At 46.9% G+C, this 21,589-nt stretch overlaps 1 protein-coding gene across 1 annotated transcript; it reads right to left on the bottom strand.

The window, feature by feature from the left end:
• Positions 1–3,928: 3,928 nt before the first annotated feature.
• LOC129813283 (zinc transporter ZIP9-like) lies at positions 3,929–20,517 on the bottom strand. Its single transcript, XM_055865607.1, has 7 exons — positions 19,616–20,517; positions 19,212–19,320; positions 17,681–17,881; positions 17,096–17,164; positions 14,964–15,049; positions 7,994–8,128; positions 3,929–7,897 (listed from the first exon to the last, which is right to left on the bottom strand). Exons 1-7 carry the CDS (start codon positions 19,715–19,717, stop codon positions 7,661–7,663), a joined length of 939 nt encoding a protein of 312 aa, XP_055721582.1. The 5' UTR covers positions 19,718–20,517; the 3' UTR covers positions 3,929–7,660.
• Between the last annotated feature and the right edge of the window lie 1,072 nt (positions 20,518–21,589).

The raw sequence follows: 21,589 nt of genomic DNA, 5'->3' as shown, positions 1-21,589 counted from the left end.
TGAAGAGAGACGGGTGAGGGAGGGCAGGGAGGATGAAGAGAGACGGGTGGGGGAGGGCAGAGAGGATGAAGAGAGACGGGTTGGGGAGGGCAGGGAGGATGAAGAGAGACGGGTGAGGGAGGGCAGGGAGGATGAAGAGAGACGGGTGAGGGAGGGCAGGAGAGATAGACGGGTGGGGGAGGGCAGGAGAGAGAGATGGGTGGGGGAGGGCAGGAGAGAGAGAGACGGGTGAGGGAGGGCAGGAGAGATAGATGGGTGGGGGAGGGCAGGAGAGAGAGAGACGGGTGGGGGAGGGCAGGAGAGAGAGACGGGTGGGGGAGGGCAGGAGAGAGAGACGGGTTGGGGAGGGCAGAGAGGATGAAGAGAGACGGGTGGGGGAAGGCAGGAGAGAGAGACGGGTGGGGGAGGGCAGGAGAGAGAGACGGGTGAGGGAAGGCAGGAGAGAGAGAGAGTGAGGGAAGGCAGGAGAGAGAGAGAGTGAGGCAGAGGCTTTAGAAATGCGTTTTAGTAAATCTGTTGCTAGGTCAATACATCCCTTTCATCCTCTCTCTCTCTCTCTGCGCCAGACAGGCAGGCCAGTTAAATCTGTTATTCAGATTACTGTAGAGTAGCTTCCTGTAGAGAGCACAGGAAGCAGCTTCCTGTAGAAAGCAGCTTCCTGTAGAGAGCACAGGAAGCAGCTTCCTGTAGAAAGCAGCTTCCTGTAGAGAACAAAGTAGGGCAGGCATGTGTCCCAAATGGCACTATTCTACTGTTGACCAGGGCTGTTGACCAGGGCTGTTGACCAGGGCTGTTGACCAGGGCTCGTAGGAGTGTAAACTGATGCTCGACAAGAACACACACACTATTTTCTAGCAAAGAGCATGTTACATAGTAAAATGGAGAGCACGATATGCTATGTGTATATTTACTGTGGTGTTACAGATTTATACATCTGAATGGGTACAGCATGTATGCATATTTAGGGAGTGTGTGTGTGTGTGTGTGTGTGTGTGTTTTTTAATGGATAGGATATTCCAATCTATATCCAGGTCTGCCTCTGCAGCCATTCTATATGACCGCTATGTGGATTTATAGTTAAATAACACATTCAAGTGTTCTCCAAGACTCAGGGATTGTCTTTCATTCTATACATACTGTAGGCTTAAAGGCAGCGGTTGAAAAAGTACCCAATTGTCATACTTGAGTAAAAGTAAAGATACCATAATAGAAAATGACTCAAGTAAAAGTCACACAGTAAAATAAAAATATACTTCAGTATCAAAGTAAAAAAAGTATAAATCATATATCAAAATGTATGGCACCAGAACACATAGGTAGGGCCTGCCTCTCCACCTGTGTCCTGGTTACGTCTGGTGTGGGTGGACTAAATCAACCTGTGTCCTGGTTACGTCTGGTGTGGGTGGACTAAATCAACCTGAGTTTCCTGGTTACGTCTGGTGTGGGTGGACTAAATCAACCTGAGTGTCCTGGTTACGTCTGGTGTGGGTGGACTAAATCAACCTGAGTGTCCTGGTTACGTCTGGTGTGGGTGGACTAAATCAACCTGAGTGTCCTGGTTACGTCTGGTGTGGGTGGACTAAATCAACCTGAGTGTCCTGGTTACGTCTGGTGTGGGTGGACTAAATCAACCTGAGTGTCCTGGTTACGTCTGGTGTGGGTGGACTAAATCAACCTGTGTCCTGGTTACGTCTGGTGTGGGTGGACTAAATCAACCTGAGTGTCCTGGTCTGGTGTGGGTGGACTAAATCAACCTGAGTGTCCTGGTTACGTCTGGTGTGGGTGGACTAAATCAACCTGTGTGTCCTGGTTACGTCTGGTGTGGGTGGACTAAATCAACCTGAGTGTCCTGGTCTGGTGTGGGTGGACTAAATCAACCTGTGTCCTGGTCTGGTGTGGGTGGACTAAATCAACCTGAGTGTCCTGGTTACGTCTGGTGTAGGTGGACTAAATCAACCTGAGTGTCCTGGTTACGTCTGGTGTGGGTGGACTAAATCAACCTGTGTCCTGGTTACGTCTGGTGTGGGTGGACTAAATCAACCTGAGTGTCCTGGTCTGGTGTGGGTGGACTAAATCAACCTGTGTGTCCTGGTTACGTCTGGTGTGGGTGGACTAAATCAACCTGTGTCCTGGTTACGTCTGGTGTGGGTGGACTAAATCAACCTGAGTGTCCTGGTTACGTCTGGTGTGGGTGGACTAAATCAACCTGTGTGTCCTGGTTACGTCTGGTGTGGGTGGACTAAATCAACCTGAGTGTCCTGGTCTGGTGTGGGTGGACTAAATCAACCTGTGTCCTGGTCTGGTGTGGGTGGACTAAATCAACCTGAGTGTCCTGGTTACGTCTGGTGTAGGTGGACTAAATCAACCTGAGTGTCCTGGTTACGTCTGGTGTGGGTGGACTAAATCAACCTGTGTCCTGGTTACGTCTGGTGTGGGTGGACTAAATCAACCTGAGTGTCCTGGTCTGGTGTGGGTGGACTAAATCAACCTGTGTGTCCTGGTTACGTCTGGTGTGGGTGGACTAAATCAACCTGTGTCCTGGTTACGTCTGGTGTGGGTGGACTAAATCAACCTGAGTGTCCTGGTTACGTCTGGTGTGGGTGGACTAAATCAACCTGAGTCCTGGTTACGTCTGGTGTGGGTGGACTAAATCAACCTGTGTCCTGGTCTGGTGTGGGTGGACTAAATCAACCTGTGTCCTGGTCTGGTGTGGGTGGACTAAATCAACCTGTGTCCTGGTTACGTCTGGTGTGGGTGGACTAAATCAACCTGTGTCCTGGTTACGTCTGGTGTGGGTGGACTAAATCAACCTGAGTGTCCTGGTCTGGTGTGGGTAGACTAAATCAACCTGAGTGTCCTGGTCTGGTGTGGGTGGACTAAATCAACCTGAGTGTCCTGGTCTGGTGTGGGTGGACTAAATCAACCTGTGTGTCCTGGTTACGTCTGGTGTGGGTGGACTAAATCAACCTGAGTGTCCTGGTCTGGTGTGGGTGGACTAAATCAACCTGAGTGTCCTGGTCTGGTGTGGGTGGACTAAATCAACCTGAGTGTCCTGGTTACGTCTGGTGTGGGTGGACTAAATCAACCTGAGTGTCCTGGTCTGGTGTGGGTGGACTAAATCAACCTGAGTGTCCTGGTCTGGTGTGGGTGGACTAAATCAACCTGAGTGTCCTGGTCTGGTGTGGGTGGACTAAATCAACCTGAGTGTCCTGGTCTGGTGTGGGTGGACTAAATCAACCTGAGTGTCCTGGTCTGGTGTGGGTGGACTAAATCAACCTGAGTGTCCTGGTCTGGTGTGGGTGGACTAAATCAACCTGAGTGTCCTGGTCTGGTGTGGGTGGACTAAATCAACCTGTGTGTCCTGGTCTGGTGTGGGTGGACTAAATCAACCTGTGCACGATGGCGGGCGAGAGGTGCGGTCAGCATGTAAGGTGTATGGTTGAGCAACCGGGTGGTAGTCCGCTAGTGGATGGCTATTTAGCCTTTCTATGTTAGTGACGGCTGTTTAACAGTCTGATGGCCTTGAGATAGATAGATGTTTTTCAGTCTCTCGGTCCCTGCTTTGATGCACCTGTACTGACCTCTCCTTCTGGATGGTAGCGGGGTGAACAGGCAGTGGCTCGGGTGGTTGTTGTCCTTGATGATCTTTATGGCCTTCCTGTGACATCAGGTGGTGTAGGTGTCCTGGAGGGCAGGCAGTGTGTCCCCGGTGATGCGTTGGGCAGACCGCACCACCTTCTGGAGAGCCCACGCTGGGGGATAGCTCCTTGAGGATGAGGGCAGGCAGTGTGTCCCCAGTGATACGTTGGGCAGACCCTCTGGAGAGCACTGCGTGGCCAGTTGGGGGGATAACTCCTTGAGGATGAGGGCAGGCTCAGGGGTGGGTTTGATCTGGCCAGGACAGGTGACCAAACAGTCAGAGTCGGGAGACATTGCACCAATTGATTTATTTAAATAAATCATAAAAACACAGTTTTGCAACAGATTTAACTTTTTCAGTCCTTATGGAATGATCACATGACAATCCCCGACGACGTCTACTGCTACCCCCCGATGCCCCTCAACAACTCTCTCACACACACGTCTACTGCTACCCCCCGATGCCTCTCAACTCTCTCTCACACACACGTCTACTGCTACCCCCCTGATGCCCCTCAACAACTCTCTCACACACACACGTCTACTGCTACCCCCCTGATGCCCCTCAACTCTCACACACACACGTCTACTGCTACCCCCCTGATGCCCCTCAACTCTCACACACACACGTCTACTGCTACCCCCCGATGCCCCTCAACAACTCTCTCACACACACGTCTACTGCTACCCCCCTGATGCCCCTCAACTCTCTCACACACACGTCTACTGCTACCCCCCTGATGCCCCTCAACTCTCTCTCACACACACGTCTACTGCTACCCCCCTGATGCCCCTCAACTCTCTCACACACACGTCTACTGCTACCCCCCTGATGCCCCTCAACTCTCTCTCACACACACGTCTACTGCTACCCCCCCGATGCCCCTCAACAACTCTCACACATACACGTCTACTGCTACCCCCCGATGCCCCTCAACTCTCTCACACACACACACACACACGTCTTTTGACTAGATCCAGAAGGTTAGGAATTCACATCCCTCGACTAGATCCAAGAGGCTTCACGAGATCCACTATTTCACTAAGAACCATTAGGGAGGACATCCCTTCAGAACAGACTTACAGTTTGGTTCCATGAAATCTCATGGTGGGGAAAGAACCAGTGTGCAACTGAAGGAACTGAACAACCACCTCTACAACCCCAGAAGAAAGAGGGATAACTGGGCCCAAAATATGGCTTCTCCAGCAGGTGGTGTTTTTGTATAAAATGTTTCACTCACTAAGCCAGGAGGTTTTCTACAGAGGTTAATGAGTGTCAAATTTGTTAAAAAAATAAAAATAAAAAAAACGTATGGCTTATTTTCTACGTGCGGCTTATTTTCTACGTGTGGCTTATTTTCTACGTGTGGCTTATTTTCTACGTGTGGCTTATTTTCTACGTGTGGCTTATTTGATCGAATAGCGCCATTGAGTGGCATCTCTTTCAATTGTTAGAGATGGTCAATATAATGGATAACTCTGTGTGGGTAGACACGGACACCAGATCTCACAAAATGAACATGATTATTGCTGAGATTTTAGAACACTGATAAAGACAGAAGATAAATTAAAGCAAATCGGAGGGAAAAAAACTAAAGTCATTACGTCAGAACTGCTGTTTTATTTGGCCCAAATGCAAATAGCTAAGTCCCTCTTCATAGACAGACACTACGTGGTCCAGACAAAGCTTTCTGTCTGCACATAGATGGAACATCTACAGGTGTCTGTCTGTCTGTCTCCCTACACTCCATATTTCTGGTCCCTCAGAATTCATTATAATGTGTCTATTGGTCTGACTACTCACTGAAAAATGCTAAATGACATGTACCCTACAATCACCCAGTCCTCCGTCCTCCAACATCAAGTAGACCAGCAGCTATTCTACAATCACCCAGTCCTCCGTCCTCCAACATCAAGTTGACCAGCAGCTATTCTACAATCACCCAGTCCTCCGTCCTCCAACATCAAGTAGACCAGCAGCTATTCTACAATCACCCAGTCCTCCGTCCTCCAACATCAAGTAGACCAGCAGCTATTCTACAATCACCCAGTCCTCCGTCCTCCAACATCAAGTAGACCAGCAGCTATTCTACAATCACCCAGTCCTCCGTCCTCCAACATCAAGTAGACCAGCAGTTATTCTACAATCACCCAGTCTACCACCATCAAATAGACCAGTAGTTATTCTACAATCACCCAGTCCTCCGTCCTCCAACATCAAGTTGACCAGTAGTTATTCTACAATCACCCAGTCCACCACCATCAAGTAGACCAGTAGTTATTCTACAATCACCCAGTCTACCACCATCAAATAGACCAGTAGTTATTCTACAATCACCCAGTCCACCACCATCAAGTAGACCAGTAGCTATTCTGCAATCACTCAGGAAAACAGGTCTGGAGAGAACCACATTTTAAACTAATCGTGAAAGAAAGCAGGGTAATTCAAGGGCTGATATAAGTTTAGATCTTATGGTGTATAATTTAGAGGCTGGTCCTGGAGCCAGGGCTTCCATTATGGTGTATAATTTAGAGGCTGGTCCCGGGACCAGGGCTTCCATTATGGTGTATAATTTAGAGGCTGGTCCTGGAGCCAGGGCTTCCATTATGGTGTATAATTTAGAGGCTGGTCCTGGAGCCAGGGCTTCCATTATGGTGTATAATTTAGAGGCTGGTCCTGGAGCCAGGGCTTCCATTATGGTGTATAATTTAGAGGCTGGTCCTGGAGCCAGGGCTTCCATTATGGTGTATAATTTAGAGGCTGGTCCTGGAGCCAGGGCTTCCATTATGGTGTGTAATTTAGAGGCTGGTCCTGGAGCCAGGGCTTCCATTATGGTGTATAATTTAGAGGCTGGTCCTGGAACCAGGGCTTCCATTATGGTGTGTAATTTAGAGGCTGGTCCTGGAGCCAGGGCTTCCATTATGGTGTATAATTTAGAGGCTGGTCCTGGAGCCAGGGCTTCCATTATGGTGTATAATTTAGAGGCTGGTCCTGGAGCCAGGGCTTCCATTATGGTGTATAATTTAGAGGCTGGTCCTGGGGCCAGGGCTTCCATTATGAGGCTGAAGCAAGACAGTCATCCTTTAAGCTGTTTACCCAACAAGGCGGGGGGGGGGGGGGTTCCTTTTGTTATCGTTTGAACTGCAGATTGCCCCGTTAAGCCTCAGTTAACAGGTTAGAGTCTGTGGAAAGCAGTCTTATAGACAACATGTCTCTCAGATGTCCAACGTCCTTTAACAGTACGGTAGATAAACAGCCTATAGATCAGGCCAAACGTCATAGAAGTGCAACTACTCACATGTAAACTTCTACATAGTTACTGATTCCACTAGCGAGGATATAAACATAGACTACATTCCATCACACAGTAAGAGCACCGTGTGTCAGAGTGTAAGCTCAACATAGCATGAAAACCAGTGAGGGTGAAAAATCACTCTTGATTTAAAAACTTTAGTTTTACTGCAAGATGTCACAAGTATCTCTACATTTCTCACAGCCCAGTCCTCAACAACAACAACAACAACAACAAAAGCAGGTACATTAACATGAGTTCAGGAGTTGACAGTTCATTTGTAGCACTGAAACAGGATACAACCATAATAATCAACTCCCCTGCTTTCTGTAAAGCCTACCTAGAGAGAACCCCCTCCCCTGAAAATAGAAAAATAAATGTCTGCTTAAAAGAAGCAGAAAACATGGTAGCAGTCTGGTCATCAGTATCAGCAGATAGTACTTCCTTTAGAGTGTTGAACAAGTGGGAGGTCCTTGTTACTATGGTTATGACATCATCATCCCTTTGTGTTGTCCAGCGCGGTTCCGATTCCACCCGCAGGTCGTTGTCCCGGCGACGAGGACACAACAACCGCAATCCAACCAAATCAGAAGTCCCATCAACTGATGGTAAATAAGACATTTGAGATGTGTGATAAGAGGTGTCTGTTAGGCTGCTTTCTCTCTAAACCCACTCTTCCTCTCTTACATCCCTCTTTTCCTCTCCTCCTCTGGGTCTCCTCTGTATGTCTAGTGGTGGTGTCCAACAGACAGCACCAGCGGTATCAGACAGCCCAGAACCAGGGCCCCAACCTCCACCTTGCTCAGTCCCTTCGCTGCTTCCTTCCCCGGCGTGGGGGAGTGGCTGTGTCCGGTCCCGCCCACCTCGGGCAGAACGTGTACGGTGGCGACGTACAGGAAGGTCCCGGCAGAGAACAGCATGGCCACGCCTGTGGCGTTCACGTTGGACAGTGCCTCTTTACTGCTCTGGAGGGGGAGAGGACAACAAAATGGGGGGTTGTTAGAATAGGGAGGGGGTTGGCGGGGTAGTGGAGAGACCATAGCCAGAGACAACCAACTGACCTGGCTGAGTCCTACGAAGGTAACCATGGCAAGGACAGGTGCTGCCAGGGCAAAGGCCAGCAGGTGTTTACGGATCCGGTTCCTCTCCAGACCAGCATGCATGAGGAAAGAGACCAGGCCAAAGGCTGCTGGGGCCTGGGCGGAAAGATAGGAGACAGGGTTTAAACACAGATGGTTTAATTACGAGAGGAATTACAAAGAATAAAACACACCTACAAAATATAGACAGCGTGTACAAACATTAAGAACACCTGCTCTTTCCCTGACAGAATGACCAGGTGAATCCAGGTGAAAGATATGATCCCTTATTGATGCCACCTGTTAAATCCACTTCAAATCAGTGTAGATGAAGGTGAGGAGACAGGTGGTTAAAGAAGGATTTTTAAATCAGGGGATTAGGTAGCTGACTAGTGGTGGCTATTCAGCAGTCTGGTGGTCTGAGGGTAGAAACTATTGGCCCGTCTGACATGAAGCTCCTGTACTGCCCGTGTCTGAGTGACGGAAGCGGGGAGGGCAGGCAGTGGCTCGGGTGGCTGATGATCTTCTTGGCCTTCCTGCGACACCCGGTGATGTAGTTGTCCTGGAGGGCAGGCAGTGAGCACCCAACGGGCTGAGCGTTCCACTCTCTGTAGCGCCATGCGGTCTGCGGTGGTGGAGTTTACTGTAGAACACGGAGGGCCCTCGGGGACAGAACCAAGGAGGTTCAGTCCCAGGGCCATGAGCTTTGTGGTGAGCTTAGAGGGCACTATGGTATTAAAGGCCGAGTTGTAGTCGATGAACAGCATCCTCACATATGCATTTATCCACGTGGGTAAGGGCAGTGAGTAGTGCTTCGAATTTCCCAGCGGCTTTAATGCCCTCTAAAAAAGAATCCATGCCTTGCGGCCACAGTGGCCGTTGTGCCCTTGGGCTGAAAATAATCACTATAATTCTCCTCCCGGCTGCCACCCTTCTATTTTTTATTCAACTAAGCAAGTCAGTTAAGAACAAATTCTTATTTAAAATGACGGCCAAACCCGGAAAATACTGGGCCAATTGTGCGCCACCCTATGGGACTCCCAATCACCATCAGAAGCAGGATGTACCTGAGCCCAATTTCGAGTCTCATAGCAAAGGGTCTGAAAATAAGGTATTTCTGTTTTTTTTTTATTTGTAATAAATTTGCAAAAATGTATAAAAACCTGTTTTTCGCTTTGTCATTATGGGGTATTGTGATGTCATTATGGGGTATTGTGATGTCATTACGGGGTATTGTGTGTAGATTGATGAGGAAAATGTTTTATTTAATCCATTTTAGAATAAAGCTGTAACGTAACAACATGAGGAAATAGGTGTCCGAATACTTTCCCGATTAAAAGTCTAATTAAAGTTTCTGTACATTTATATACACTTCCATACATTCTTAACAGAATAGCTAGTGTTTTCCGGTTTTCAAATCAAATTAAAAATGCGCTTTTTTGGTTAATGACCTTGGTGCTCTAGCAGATGGCCTTGTTGCCCAGGCAGATTAGGCCTGTTGAAAGCCAAATGTCCCTGCCCCTAAAATCACTCAAATCCAGGCCTGGCACTACGTCTCCCGTTTTTGCACATCAGATGTACAGCATTGTCAAAGCCTTCAAGGGAAAATTACTCCTCCTGACCCACCAAGCAGAAGCCAACAATCTCACCCACCTTCCGACACTACTAGTCTGTTCCCTATCAGATGACCAGCGGGAGAAGTATCGCTGCTGCTTTGAACGGTAAGTTCTCTCGTCGTTTTGAGGATTTCAAAGTGTTGTAAAATGACATGCTGTTGGTTTCCTCTCCTTTCACCTTCCATGTGGATAACGCTCCCACTGACCTGCAACTTGAGCTTATCGATCTTCAGTCTGAAGCTGTGATTGGAGAACTATTCAAAACGAATGTCACTGACGAAGTTCTATGCATCTCTCGATGAACACAACTTTCCAAAGATTAGGAGTGGAGCTCAGAAGACGTTTGTACTGTTTGGGATAACCTACACTACCGTTCAAAAGTTTGGGGTCACTTAGAAGTGTCCTTGTTTTTGAAAGAAAAGCTCATTTTTTTGTCCATTAAAATAACATCAAATTGCTCAGAAATACAGTGTGGACATTGTTAATGTTGTAAATGACTATTCTAGCTGGAAACGGCCAATTTTTTAAATGGAATATCTACATAAGCGTACAGAGGAACAGACGTCTCACAAGTCCTTAACTGGCAGCTTCATGAAATAGTACCCACAAAACACCAGTCTCAACGTCAACAGTGAAGAGGTGACTCCGGGATGCTGGCTTTCTAGGCAGAGTTGCAAAGAAAAAGCCATATCTCAGACTGGCCAATAAAAATAAAAGATTAAGATGGGCAAAAGAACACAGACACTGGACAGAGGAAGATTGGAAAAAAGTGTTATGGACAGACATGTCTAAGTTTGAGGTGTTCGGATCACAAAGAAGAACATTCGTGAGACGCAGAAAAAGTGAAAAGATGCTGGAGGAGTGCTTGACGCCATCTGTCAAGCATGGTGGAGGCAATGTGATGGTCTGGGGGTGCTTTGGTGGTGGTAAAGTGGGAGATTTGTACAGAGTAAAAGGGATCTTGAAGAAGGAAGGCTGTCACTCCATTTTGCAACGCCATACCTTGTGGACGGCGCTTAATTGGAGCCAATTTCCTCCTACAACAGGACAATGACCCAAAGCATAGCTCCAAACTATGTAATAACTATTTAGGGAAGAAGCAGTCAGCTGGTATTCTGTCTATAATGGAGTGGCCAGCACAGTCACCGGATCTCAACCCTATTGAGCTGTTGTGGGAGCAGCTTGACCGTATGGTACGTAAGAAGTGCCCATCAAATCAATCCAACTTGTGAGAGGTGCTTCAGGAAGCATGGGGGTGAAATCTATTCAGATTACCTCAACAAATTGACAACTAGAATGCCAAAGGTCTGCAAGGCTGTAATTGCTGCAAATGGAGGATTCTTTGACGAAAGCAAAGTTTGAAGGACACAATTATTATTTTAAATAAAAGTCATTATTTATAACCTTGTCAACATCTTGACTATATTTCCAGTTCATTTTGCAACTCATTTGATGTACGTTTTCATGGAAAACAAGGACATTTCCAAGTGACCCCAAACTTTTCAACGGTAGTATATGTACGTGAACAGACATTTTCAGTGATGAAATATAACAAGTCAAGGCTCAGATCATCTTTTACTGACTCTCACCTCTCAGCAATCCTGCGCATAGCGACGTCAGAAACTACACCTGACTTCACTGCTCTAGTCAATGCCCATCAGAGACTTCACTGCTCTAGTCAATGTCCATCAGAGACTTCACTGCTCTAGTCAATGTCCATCAGAGACTTCACTGCTCTAGTCAATGCCCATCAGAGACTTCACTGCTTTAGTCAATGTCCATCAGAGACTTCACTGCTCTAGTCAATGTCCATCAGAGACTTCACTGCTCTAGTCATCAGAGACTTCACTGCTCTAGTCAATGCCCATCAGAGACTTCACTGTTCTAGTCAATGCCCATCAGAGACTTCACTGCTCTAGTCAATGTCCATCAGAGACTTCACTGTTCTAGTCAATGTCCATCAGAGACTTCACTGCTCTAGTCAGAAACTATACCTGACTTCACTGCTCTAGTCAGAAACTATACCTGACTTCACTGCTCTAGTCAATGTCCATCAGAGACTTCACTGCTCTAGTCAATGCCCATCAGAGACTTCACTGCTCTAGTCAATGCCCATCAGAGACTTCACTGCTCTAGTCAATGCCCATCAGAGACTTCACTGCTCTAGTCAATGCCCATCAGAGACTTCACTGCTCTAGTCAATGCCCATCAGAGACTTCACTGCTCTAGTCAATGCCCATCAGAGATTTCACTGCTCTAGTCAATGCCCATCAGAGATTTCACTGCTCTAGTCAATGCCCATCAGAGACTTCACTGCTCTAGTCAATGCCCATCAGAGACTTCACTGATCTAGTCAATGCCCATCAGAGACTTCACTGCTCTAGTCAATGCCCATCAGAGATTTCACTGCTCTAGTCAATGCCCATCAGAGACTTCACTGCTCTAGTCAATGCCCATCAGAGACTTCACTGATCTAGTCAATGCCCATCAGAGACTTCACTGCTCTAGTCAATGTCCATCAGAGACTTCACTGCTCTAGTCAATGTCCATCAGAGACTTCACTGCTCTAGTCATCAGAGACTTCACTGCTCTAGTCATCAGAGACTTCACTGCTCTAGTCATCAGAGACTTCACTGCTCTAGTCAATGCCCATCAGAGACTTCACTGCTCTAGTCAATGCCCATCAGAGACTTCAGTGCTCTAGTCAATGCCCATCAGAGACTTCAGTGCTCTAGTCAATGCCCATCAGAGACTTCAGTGCTCTAGTCAATGCCCATCAGAGACTTCACTGCTCACACTGATTGAGGAGTTTAAATGTAATGTTGAGCTCTCTTTCTGGTGTTTTTGTGCATCACTACCCGTTAACAAGAGTTCTGTTCCTGGTGCTGAAGGCAGGATACTTTTCCCTCCTGTAGTTCATTGTGTTTAATAATGAAAATACCTACCAAAAGGAGAACATGGACGTGGTTTATTTCTGTGCGTGTTAAAAACAGTAAAATAAGTAGAATATCTGGATGTGGTTTACAGTAGATTTATCTGTCAGTCACACACATGATGTATAATCCTGTAATATGATTCTGGCCCGCGATGGTAAAAATATATTGTAATGTGGCCCTCCATGGTAAATAATTGTCCAAGCCTGCTCTAGAAGCACTTCACGATGACGGAAGCTACGGGTAGGTAGTCATTCAGTTCAGTTCATTTCCCAGGGATGGTAATACCACACGTGTGGAAGCTTTCAATATACTTTGTATCACTAATTTACAGAAATGCTTAGATTATTTTGGCAGTTACATGAAACTGAGATGAATGGGTTAAACTAACTCAAATCGGCAGCTTTTTCAAGAGGGTGGGTGGGCATTAGAGGTCGACCGATTAATCGGAATGGCCGATTAATTAGGGCCGACTTCAAGTTTTCATAACAATCGGAAATCGGAATTTTATTTAACTAGGTAAGTCAGTTAAGAACACATTCTTATTTTCAATGACGGCCTAGGAACAGTGGGTTAACTGCCTTGTTCAGGGGCAGAACGACAGATTTTTACCTTGTCAGCTCAGGGATTCAATCTTGCAACCTTACAGTTAACTAGTCCAACGCTCTAACCACCTGCCTCCCGAGGAGACTGCCTGTTATGCCAATGCAGTAAGAAGCCAAGGTAAGTTGCTAGCTAGCATTAAACTTATCTTATAAAAAAGAACCAATCAATCATAATCACTAGTTAACTACACTTGGTTGATGATATTACTAGTTTATCTAGCGTGTCCTGCGATGCATTTAATTAATGTAGTACGCATTCGCGAAAAGGACTGTGGTTGCTCCAACGTGTACCTAACCATAAACATCAATGCCTTTCTTAATATCAATACACAGAAGTATATCTTTTTTTAAACCTGCATATTTAGCTAAAAGAAATCCAGGTTAGCAGGCTATATTAACCAGGTGAAATTGTGTCACTTCTCTTGCGTTCATTGCACGCAGAATCAGGGTATATGCAACAGTTTGGGCCGCCTGGCTCGTTGCGAACTAATTTGGCAGAATATTACGTAATTATGACATAACATTGAAGGTTGTGCAATGTAACAGCAATATTTAGACTTATGGATGCCACCCGTTAGATAAAATACGGAACGGTTCAGTATTTCACTGAAAGAATAAACGTTTTGTTTTCTAAATGATAGTTTCCTGATTTGACCATATTAATGACCTACGGCTCGTATTTCTGTGTGTTATTATCTTATAATTAAGTCTATGATTTGATAGAGCAGTCTGACTGAGCGGTGGTAGGCACCAGCAGGGTCGTAAGCATTCATTCAAACAGCACTTTCGTGCGTTTTGCCAGCAGCTCTTCGCTGTGCTTCAAGCATTGCGCCGTTTATGACTTCAACTCCCGAGATTAGGCTGGTGTAACCGATGTGAAATGGCTAGCTAGTTAGCGGGGTGCGCGCTAATAGCGTTTCAATCGTGACGTCACTCGCTCTGAGACTTGGAGTAGTTGTTCACCTTGCTCTGCAAGGGCCGCGGCTTTTGTGGAGCGATGGGTAACGCTGCTTCGAGGGTGGCTGTTGTCGATGTGTTCCTGGTTCGAGCCCAGGTAGGGGCGAGGAGAGGGACGGAAGCTATACTGTTACACTGGCAATACTATAGTGCCTATAAGAACATCCAATAGTCAAAGATATATGGAATACAAATGGTATAGAGAGAAATAGTCCTATAATAACTACAACCTAAAACTTCTTACCTGGGAATATTGAAGACTCATGTTAAAAGGAACCACCAGCTCTCATATGTTCTCATGTTCTGAGCAAGGAACTTAAACGTTAGCTTTCTTACATGGCACATATTGCACTTTTACTTTCTTCTCCAACACTTTGTTTTTGCATTATTTAAACCAAATTGAACATGTTTCATTATTTATTTGAGGCTAAATTTATTTTATTGATGTGTTATATTAAGTTAAAATAAGTGTTCATTCAGTATTGTTGTAATTGTCATTATTACAAACAAAAAAATCTAAAACGAAATAATAAAAAATAAAAAACGGCCGATTAATCGGTCTCGGCTTTTTTTGGTCCTCCAATAATCGGTATCGGTGTTGAAAAATCATAATCGGTCGACCTCTAGTGGGCATGTCACGTGTCTTTGAGAGACAGAGGATCCAATATGGAAGGAAGGAAGGAAGGAAGGAAGGAAGGAAGGAAGGAAGGAAGGAAGGAAGGAAGGAAGGAAGGAAGGAAGGTGTTAAACAACACAGTGACTCATTATATACACACTGAGATGGACTGTTGAAACACAAGATGTCGATAACAAGACGAAGGTGTTGTTATTGTCACTGTACCTTGTGAAGCATGATGGCCACAAAGACAATGAGCTGAACACTGGTCTGGGAAGTTGAAGCAGCTGCTCCGAGAGCCACTCCGTCAGCTGGAAGATCAGAATCACCTTTATTTTCCCAGCACACTATGCAAAACATTAAGAACACCTGCTCTAAAGTTGGGTAAATTACACGATCATTCGTTCGTTATATTAATGGAGCATAGGCTATGCTGGAGCAAATGTAGACCTAACTGTCACAATAAAAAAGTTACAATGATGAGATGATGGGTCTACAGGCATTGTGAACTGCTGCTCTATACCGAGACGGTCCGCCTGTCCATCCCTCCACCCTGAGATGGTCTGTCTCTCCCTCCACCCTGAGATGGTCCGTCTGTCCCTCCCTCCACCCTGAGACGGTCCGCCTGTCCCTCCCTCCACCCCGAGACGGTCCGCCTGTCCCTCCCTTCACACCGAGACGGTCCGCCTGTCCCTCCCTCCACCCCGAGACGGTCCTCCTGTCCCTCCCTCCACCCCGAGACGGTCCGCCTGTCCCTCCCTCCACCCCGAGACGGTCCGCCTGTCCCTCCCTCCACCCCGAGACGGTCCGCCTGTCCCTCCCTCCACCCTGAGATGGTCTGTCTCTCCCTCCACCCTGAGATGGTCTGTCTCTCCCTCCACCCTGAGATGGTCTGTCTCTCCCTCCACCCCGAGACGGTCCGCCTGTCCCTCCCTCCACCCTGAGACGGTCCTCCTGTCCCTCCCTCCACCCTGAGACGGTCCGCCTGTCCCTCCCTCCACCCTGAGATGGTCTGTCTCTCCCTCCACCCTGAGATGGTCTGTCTCTCCCTCCACCCTGAGATGGTCTGTCTCTCCCTCCACCCTGAGATGGTCTGTCTCTCCCTCCACCCTGAGATGGTCTGTCTCTCCCTCCACCCTGAGATGGTCTGTCTCTCCCTCCACCCTGAGATGGTCTGTCTCTCCCTCCACCCTGAGACGGTCCTCCTGTCCCTCCCTCCACACCGAGACGGTCCGCCTGTCCCTCCCTCCACCCTGAGATGGTCTGTCTCTCCCTCCACCCTGAGATGGTCTGTCTCTCCCTCCACCCTGAGATGGTCTGTCTCTCCCTCCACCCTGAGATGGTCTGTCTCTCCCTCCACCCTGAGACGGTCCGCCTGTCCCTCCCTCCACCCCGAGACGGTCCGCCTGTCCCTCCCTCCACCCCGAGACGGTCCGCCTGTCCCTCCCTCCACCCCGAGACGGTCCGCCTGTCCCTCCCTCCACCCTGAGATGGTCTGTCTCTCCCCTGAGTGTTGATTCATCATACAGAGGCTGTAGAGAAGACAGATTTAGACATCACATATCATTTAACAGTTCCATTTCACGCCATGCTTTTCATATACATCATTTATAATAATCATGTTATCAGTTTCTCTCAGTTATTTATCCCGTGAAAAGGGAGTGGTTTTGGGCGGTAAATCCCAGTAACCGGGTTCCCGCCATTCAACCCTAACAGACTGACCAGGTGAATCCAGGTGAAAGTTATGATCTCTTATTGATGTCACTTGTTAAATCCACTTCAATCAGTGTAGATGAAGGGGAGGAGACGAGTTAAAGAAGGATTGTAAACCTTGAGACAATAGAGACATGGATTGTGTATGTGTGCCATTGAACGGGGTATGGTAGTAGCTGCCAGGCGCACCGGTTTGTGTCAAGAACTGCAACGCTGCTGGGTTTTTCACATTCAACAGTTTCCCATGTGTATCAAGAATAGTCAACCACCCAAAGGACATCCAGCCAACTTGACACAACTCTGGGAAGCATTGGAGTCAACATGGACCAGCATCCCTGTGGAACGCTTTCAACACCTTGTAGAGTCCATGTCCCGATGAATTGAGGCTGTTCTGAAGACGAAAGGGGGGGTGCAACTCAATACTAGGAAGGTGTTCCTAATGTTTGGTATAGTCAGTGTATATGTACCAGGAATTTGACCTAATGAATTTGACCTATAATAAACAGAATATACAACCAAAACAATTGACAATCCACATTCAGTAGATAAGATGCCGAATACACCTACAAGCCTCCATAGACTTCCACTCTCTCTTCTTCCTAAAACATCTTGGTCTGAAACATTGTATAATGAAGCCATCTTACCTGCCGCATGGACAACCAGTCCCAAGGTGGTGGTGATCTTTGAGCTGGCAATCCTCGCAGACTCTGGATCTAAACAAACACACACCAAATCAGACATACAGACCACTCAATAGACAAATCTTGTAACAAATCAGAACCCTGGTTGATTTCCCTGGACAGTTTAAGACCTGGTGATGCTCCACTGAGCATGTGTCCTAGTCCAGGACTAGACTTAATCTGTCCAGAGAAACAGCCTTCATTCCACACTGACTGCCACTGCTGTGTGTCAAATCAAATCATATTTTATTTGTCACATGCGCCGAATACCGTGAAATGCTGACTTACAAGCCCAGTACAGAGTCAGTGTATGGGGGTACAGGTTAGTCGAGGTAATATGTACATGTAGGTAGGGGTAAAGTGACTATGAGCAGATAATAAACAACGAGTAGCAGCAGTGTAAAAACACAGGGGGGCATTTGATTTAAATGTCCAGACTGACCGTCAACACTGCTGTATGTCTGTGTGTGTGTGTGTGTGTGTGTGTGTGTGTGTGTGTGTGTGTGTGTGTGTGTGTGTGTGTGTGTGTGTGTGTGTGTGTAGACTGACCGTCAACACTGCTGTGTACGTGGGCGCTTCCTATCTGGTCGACCAGCAGCATGAAGACAAACCCCAGGACCAGGGAAACCCCGATGTAGGCATGGAGGTGCTCGTGGCTGTGCTCCCCACTGACCCCCAGAGCTGCATCCACACCTTCCCTGGGCTCAGACACCCCCACCCCCTCCACCTGGCCAGGGGCGTGGTGCACACCTACACAGAGAGAGAGAGACTGAGACCCTAACCCAGACCGTTCAGTGCATTGCAAAAGTATTGACCCCCTTGGCGTTTTTCCTATTTTGTTGCATTACAACATGTAATATACATGGATTTATTCCGGAGAAGTGTAGTGTAGGATACGACTGAAATGTTGTGGGTGAGGAGAAAGCTAGTCATGAAGCACTGGGCATCTTGTTGTTGTGACATGTATTATCTGAATTAGGCCCATAGAATTATACCTACAGAGGAGCGGCTTCTATGAAGGAACTTTGAATGTCTTCAAACTTCAGAGAGTTTGCTTCACTAACGTTGGACCAGGGCTAGCTAACGTTGGACCAGAGCTAGCTAACGTTGGACCAGAGCTAGCTAACGTTGGACCAGAGCTAGCTAACGTTGGACCAGGGCAAGCTAACGTTGGACCAGGGCAAGCTAACGTTGGACCAGGGCAAGCTAACGTTGGACCAGGGCAAGCTAACGTTGGACCAGGGCAAGCTAACGTTGGACCAGGGCAAGCTAACGTTGGACCAGGGCAAGCTAACGTTGGACCAGGGCTAGCTAACGTTGGAACAGAGCTAGCTAACGTTGAAACATCGCTAGCTAACGTTGGAACAGGGTTAGCTAACGTTGGACCAGGGCTAGCTAACGTTGGACCAGGGCAAGCTAACGTTGGACCAGGGCTAGCTAACGTTGGACCAGGGCTAGCTAACGTTGGACCAGGGCTAGCTAACGTTGGACCAGGGCTAGCTAGCGTTGGACCAGGGCTAGCTAGCGTTGGAACAGGGCTAGCTAACGTTGGACCGGGGCTAGCTAACGTTGGACCGGGGCTAGCTAACGTTGGACCGTGGCTAGCTAACGTTGGACCGGGGCTAGCTAACGTTGGACCGGGGCTAGCTAACGTTGGACCGGGGCTAGCTAACGTTGGACCGGGGCTAGCTAACGTTGGACCGGGGCTAGCTAGCGTTGGAACAGGGCTAGCTAACGTTGGACCAGGGCTAGCTAACGTTGGACCAGGGCTAGCTAACGTTGGACCAGGGCTAGCTAACGTTGGACCAGGGAAAGCTAACGTTGGACCAGGGAAAGCTAACGTTGGACCTGGGCTAGCTAACGTTGGACCTGGGCTAGCTAACGTTGGACCAGGGCTAGCTAACGTTGGACCAGGGCAAGCTAACGTTGGACCTGGGCAAGCTAACGTTGGACCAGAGCTAGCTAACGTTGGAACAGGGCTAGCTAGCGTTGGACCAGAGCTAGCTAACGTTGGAACAGGGCTAGCTAACGTTGGACCAGTATAAAGGGAATAGGGTTCCATTTGCAGATTGAGTCTCACCCTCCAGGACCTCCTCGTACAGGGCATGCACCCCCTCAGGGATGATGACAGCCAGGGCAGTACCACACAGCAGCCCTGCTCCCAGGACCGTCACCAGCTTCAGTTTCTCCTGCAGGACCGGACAACCAGGAGAGAGGGTTCATCAGCAGGACAACCAGGACAGGGGAGGAGGGGTAGGGTCAATAGTCAACACATGAACTTTGGCCTCGGAATAGCAATTATTAGGCTAGCTAACATCACTGAAGATGTAGAACATCATGTGACGGTTAGAACAGTCTGATTGATACACTAAAAGTTGTGCCTTTATGTGCATAGTAATTTCAGTAGCTAAGGACTTCGGCTGAAGACTCCACTTCAAATTCAATTTTGTTACTCAGCAAAGTTGTAGTTTGAGTGCTACTCACCTCTGAGAAGTTGACAGCCAGAGGAATGGTTCCAGACACATAACATCCCACTAGCATTGCCAGTGACAGCAGGCTGATCGAAGTGAAGTCGTCCATAGACATAATTGAAGCTGTGCTTTGCTAGCAACTATTAGCCTGACTACTGGAAAGCGGTAGTTAGAGCGGTAAACTCAGACTAATCTGAACCCAGAAACTGACTAGCTAGATAGGTTGGCAAGCTTGATTGCTTGACAGATAACGCCAACTGTAAAAATAACACTAAATCTCTTTTCCCACTAGCACTGACTTTGGTGATAAATACTTTGAGGGAAAATGTAACGTGATGTGTCGTCTGACCTAACTATCTTAAAACGAATTCATGAATTGTAAGTCGCTCTTGACAAGAGCGTCTACTTAATGACTAAAATGTCAAACAATGATCACAAGAATCGACTTCGCAGCAATGATAGCTAGCTAAAACTAGCTGCACAGAGGTCTAACAGCCATGTTGTCAGTTCCGCTATCTAGCTAAATAACGATTTAACGAGGCACCACGGTATTGATCTTGAACACGGTTGTTTATGCAATCATGTCAATCTAGCTAATCTGATTCTTACTTTTGCAGAAATCTAAACACAGTCTAGTACTAGCTACTGTAACGTTAGTAAATTAGATTGTCTGCTAGGCTAACTATCTTCCCTCACAAGTCTTGTTGCCTACAGTTGACACGTTGTCATCCCTAGAAAGTGTATTGCCCATATCGTACTCTTCAATATAGCTTTTTTTTAAATATTTTTTTTATTGCTCAAAACGAACTGCACTTAGCTATTATTCTTTATAGCTATCTAGCTCGAAATGTTTCTGCCAAATGTAGCACTTCCGGGTAACGCTCATTGTTCATGCAATGCCACGTAAACGTGCCATGCGCATGCACAAAATCTGCATTCTTCCTCTGTTTACTTTTCTTCGCTGACCGATACGTCAGACGTTTCAAACGTAAACCAATGTATTACATGTATAACAAGTTTAACCGTTTTAGCTGGTTGTGGTTAATCTTTTCTTAGAACTAGTCTCTCTCTCTAACTCCCACTGCTGCAACTCTAAAATACAACTCTACAAAAATACTATTTATATATATATAATTAAAAAAAGCTTCTTTAATCATATCATCATTTTATTTGGCCTTTATTCAACCAGGTAAGTCATGAGAACACATACTATTTTGCCATAATGACATATACCATTATGCCTCAAACACAGATGAATGGGTTGTTAAAATACTCTTTAAATCAAAGCTCCCGGGTGGAGCAGCGGGCTAAGGCACTGGATCTCAATGCTAAGGCGTCTCTACAGACACCCTGGTTCTAATACAGGCTGTATCACAACCTGGCTGTGATTGGGAGTCCCATAGGGTGGCGCACAATTGGGCCAGTGTCGTCCGGGTTAGGATTTGGCCAGGGTAGGCCGTCATTGTAAATAACATTTTGTTCTTAACTGACTTGCCTAGTTAAATAAAGGTTACATTTAAAAATATATAATTAAAGTGTCTTTCATTGTGTGGCTTCCTCATCTCTGACTGACTGCGATGAGTGACATCATGTTAGTTCTGATGATTCTTGTAAAACATTCCCATTGACAACCTGTGTATTCCACTATGATGATGACAATATTATGAGTTACATTGTGTATTATCTTCTATTCTATTCCGTGCTATGCGTAACTCTTGAAAGTGTTTCTCAAGGTTTAACTCATGTTTGTATTCCCCCTCTAACGGCCTGTCTCTGAAGCAGCCACCTGGGTAAAGTTGGGGAAACCAGTCAATCTAAGTTATGTTCAAGACAACACCACCAACACCGGCATGTTCTGGTACCAGAAGAGAGGAATGTACTACTGGACAAGTGGACTAACTCCGCATCTTCTGTTAGAAACATTTCAATTTGTCCCTGTCCATATAGGTCATATTCCCTGAGGGAAAAGGGTTAAAACTGTTTTATT

Source organism: Salvelinus fontinalis, chromosome 16, assembly GCF_029448725.1.
Source record: "Salvelinus fontinalis isolate EN_2023a chromosome 16, ASM2944872v1, whole genome shotgun sequence".
NCBI lineage: Eukaryota > Metazoa > Chordata > Actinopteri > Salmoniformes > Salmonidae > Salvelinus > Salvelinus fontinalis.
The sequence above is the reverse complement of the archived record's forward strand: the minus strand, read 5'-3'. Positions and strand labels throughout refer to the sequence as shown.

Coding starts and splice junctions, on each gene's coding strand:
- LOC129813283 (XM_055865607.1), bottom strand. CDS start 19,717: ATGTCTATGGACGACTTCACTTCGATCAGCCTGCTGTCACTGGCAATG. Junction 17,165..17,680: donor CGTACACAGCAGTGTTGACG/GTCAGTCTACAC, acceptor GTGTTTGTTTAG/ATCCAGAGTCTGCGAGGATT. Junction 7,898..7,993: donor CCTTCGTAGGACTCAGCCAG/GTCAGTTGGTTG, acceptor CTCCCCCTCCAG/AGCAGTAAAGAGGCACTGTC.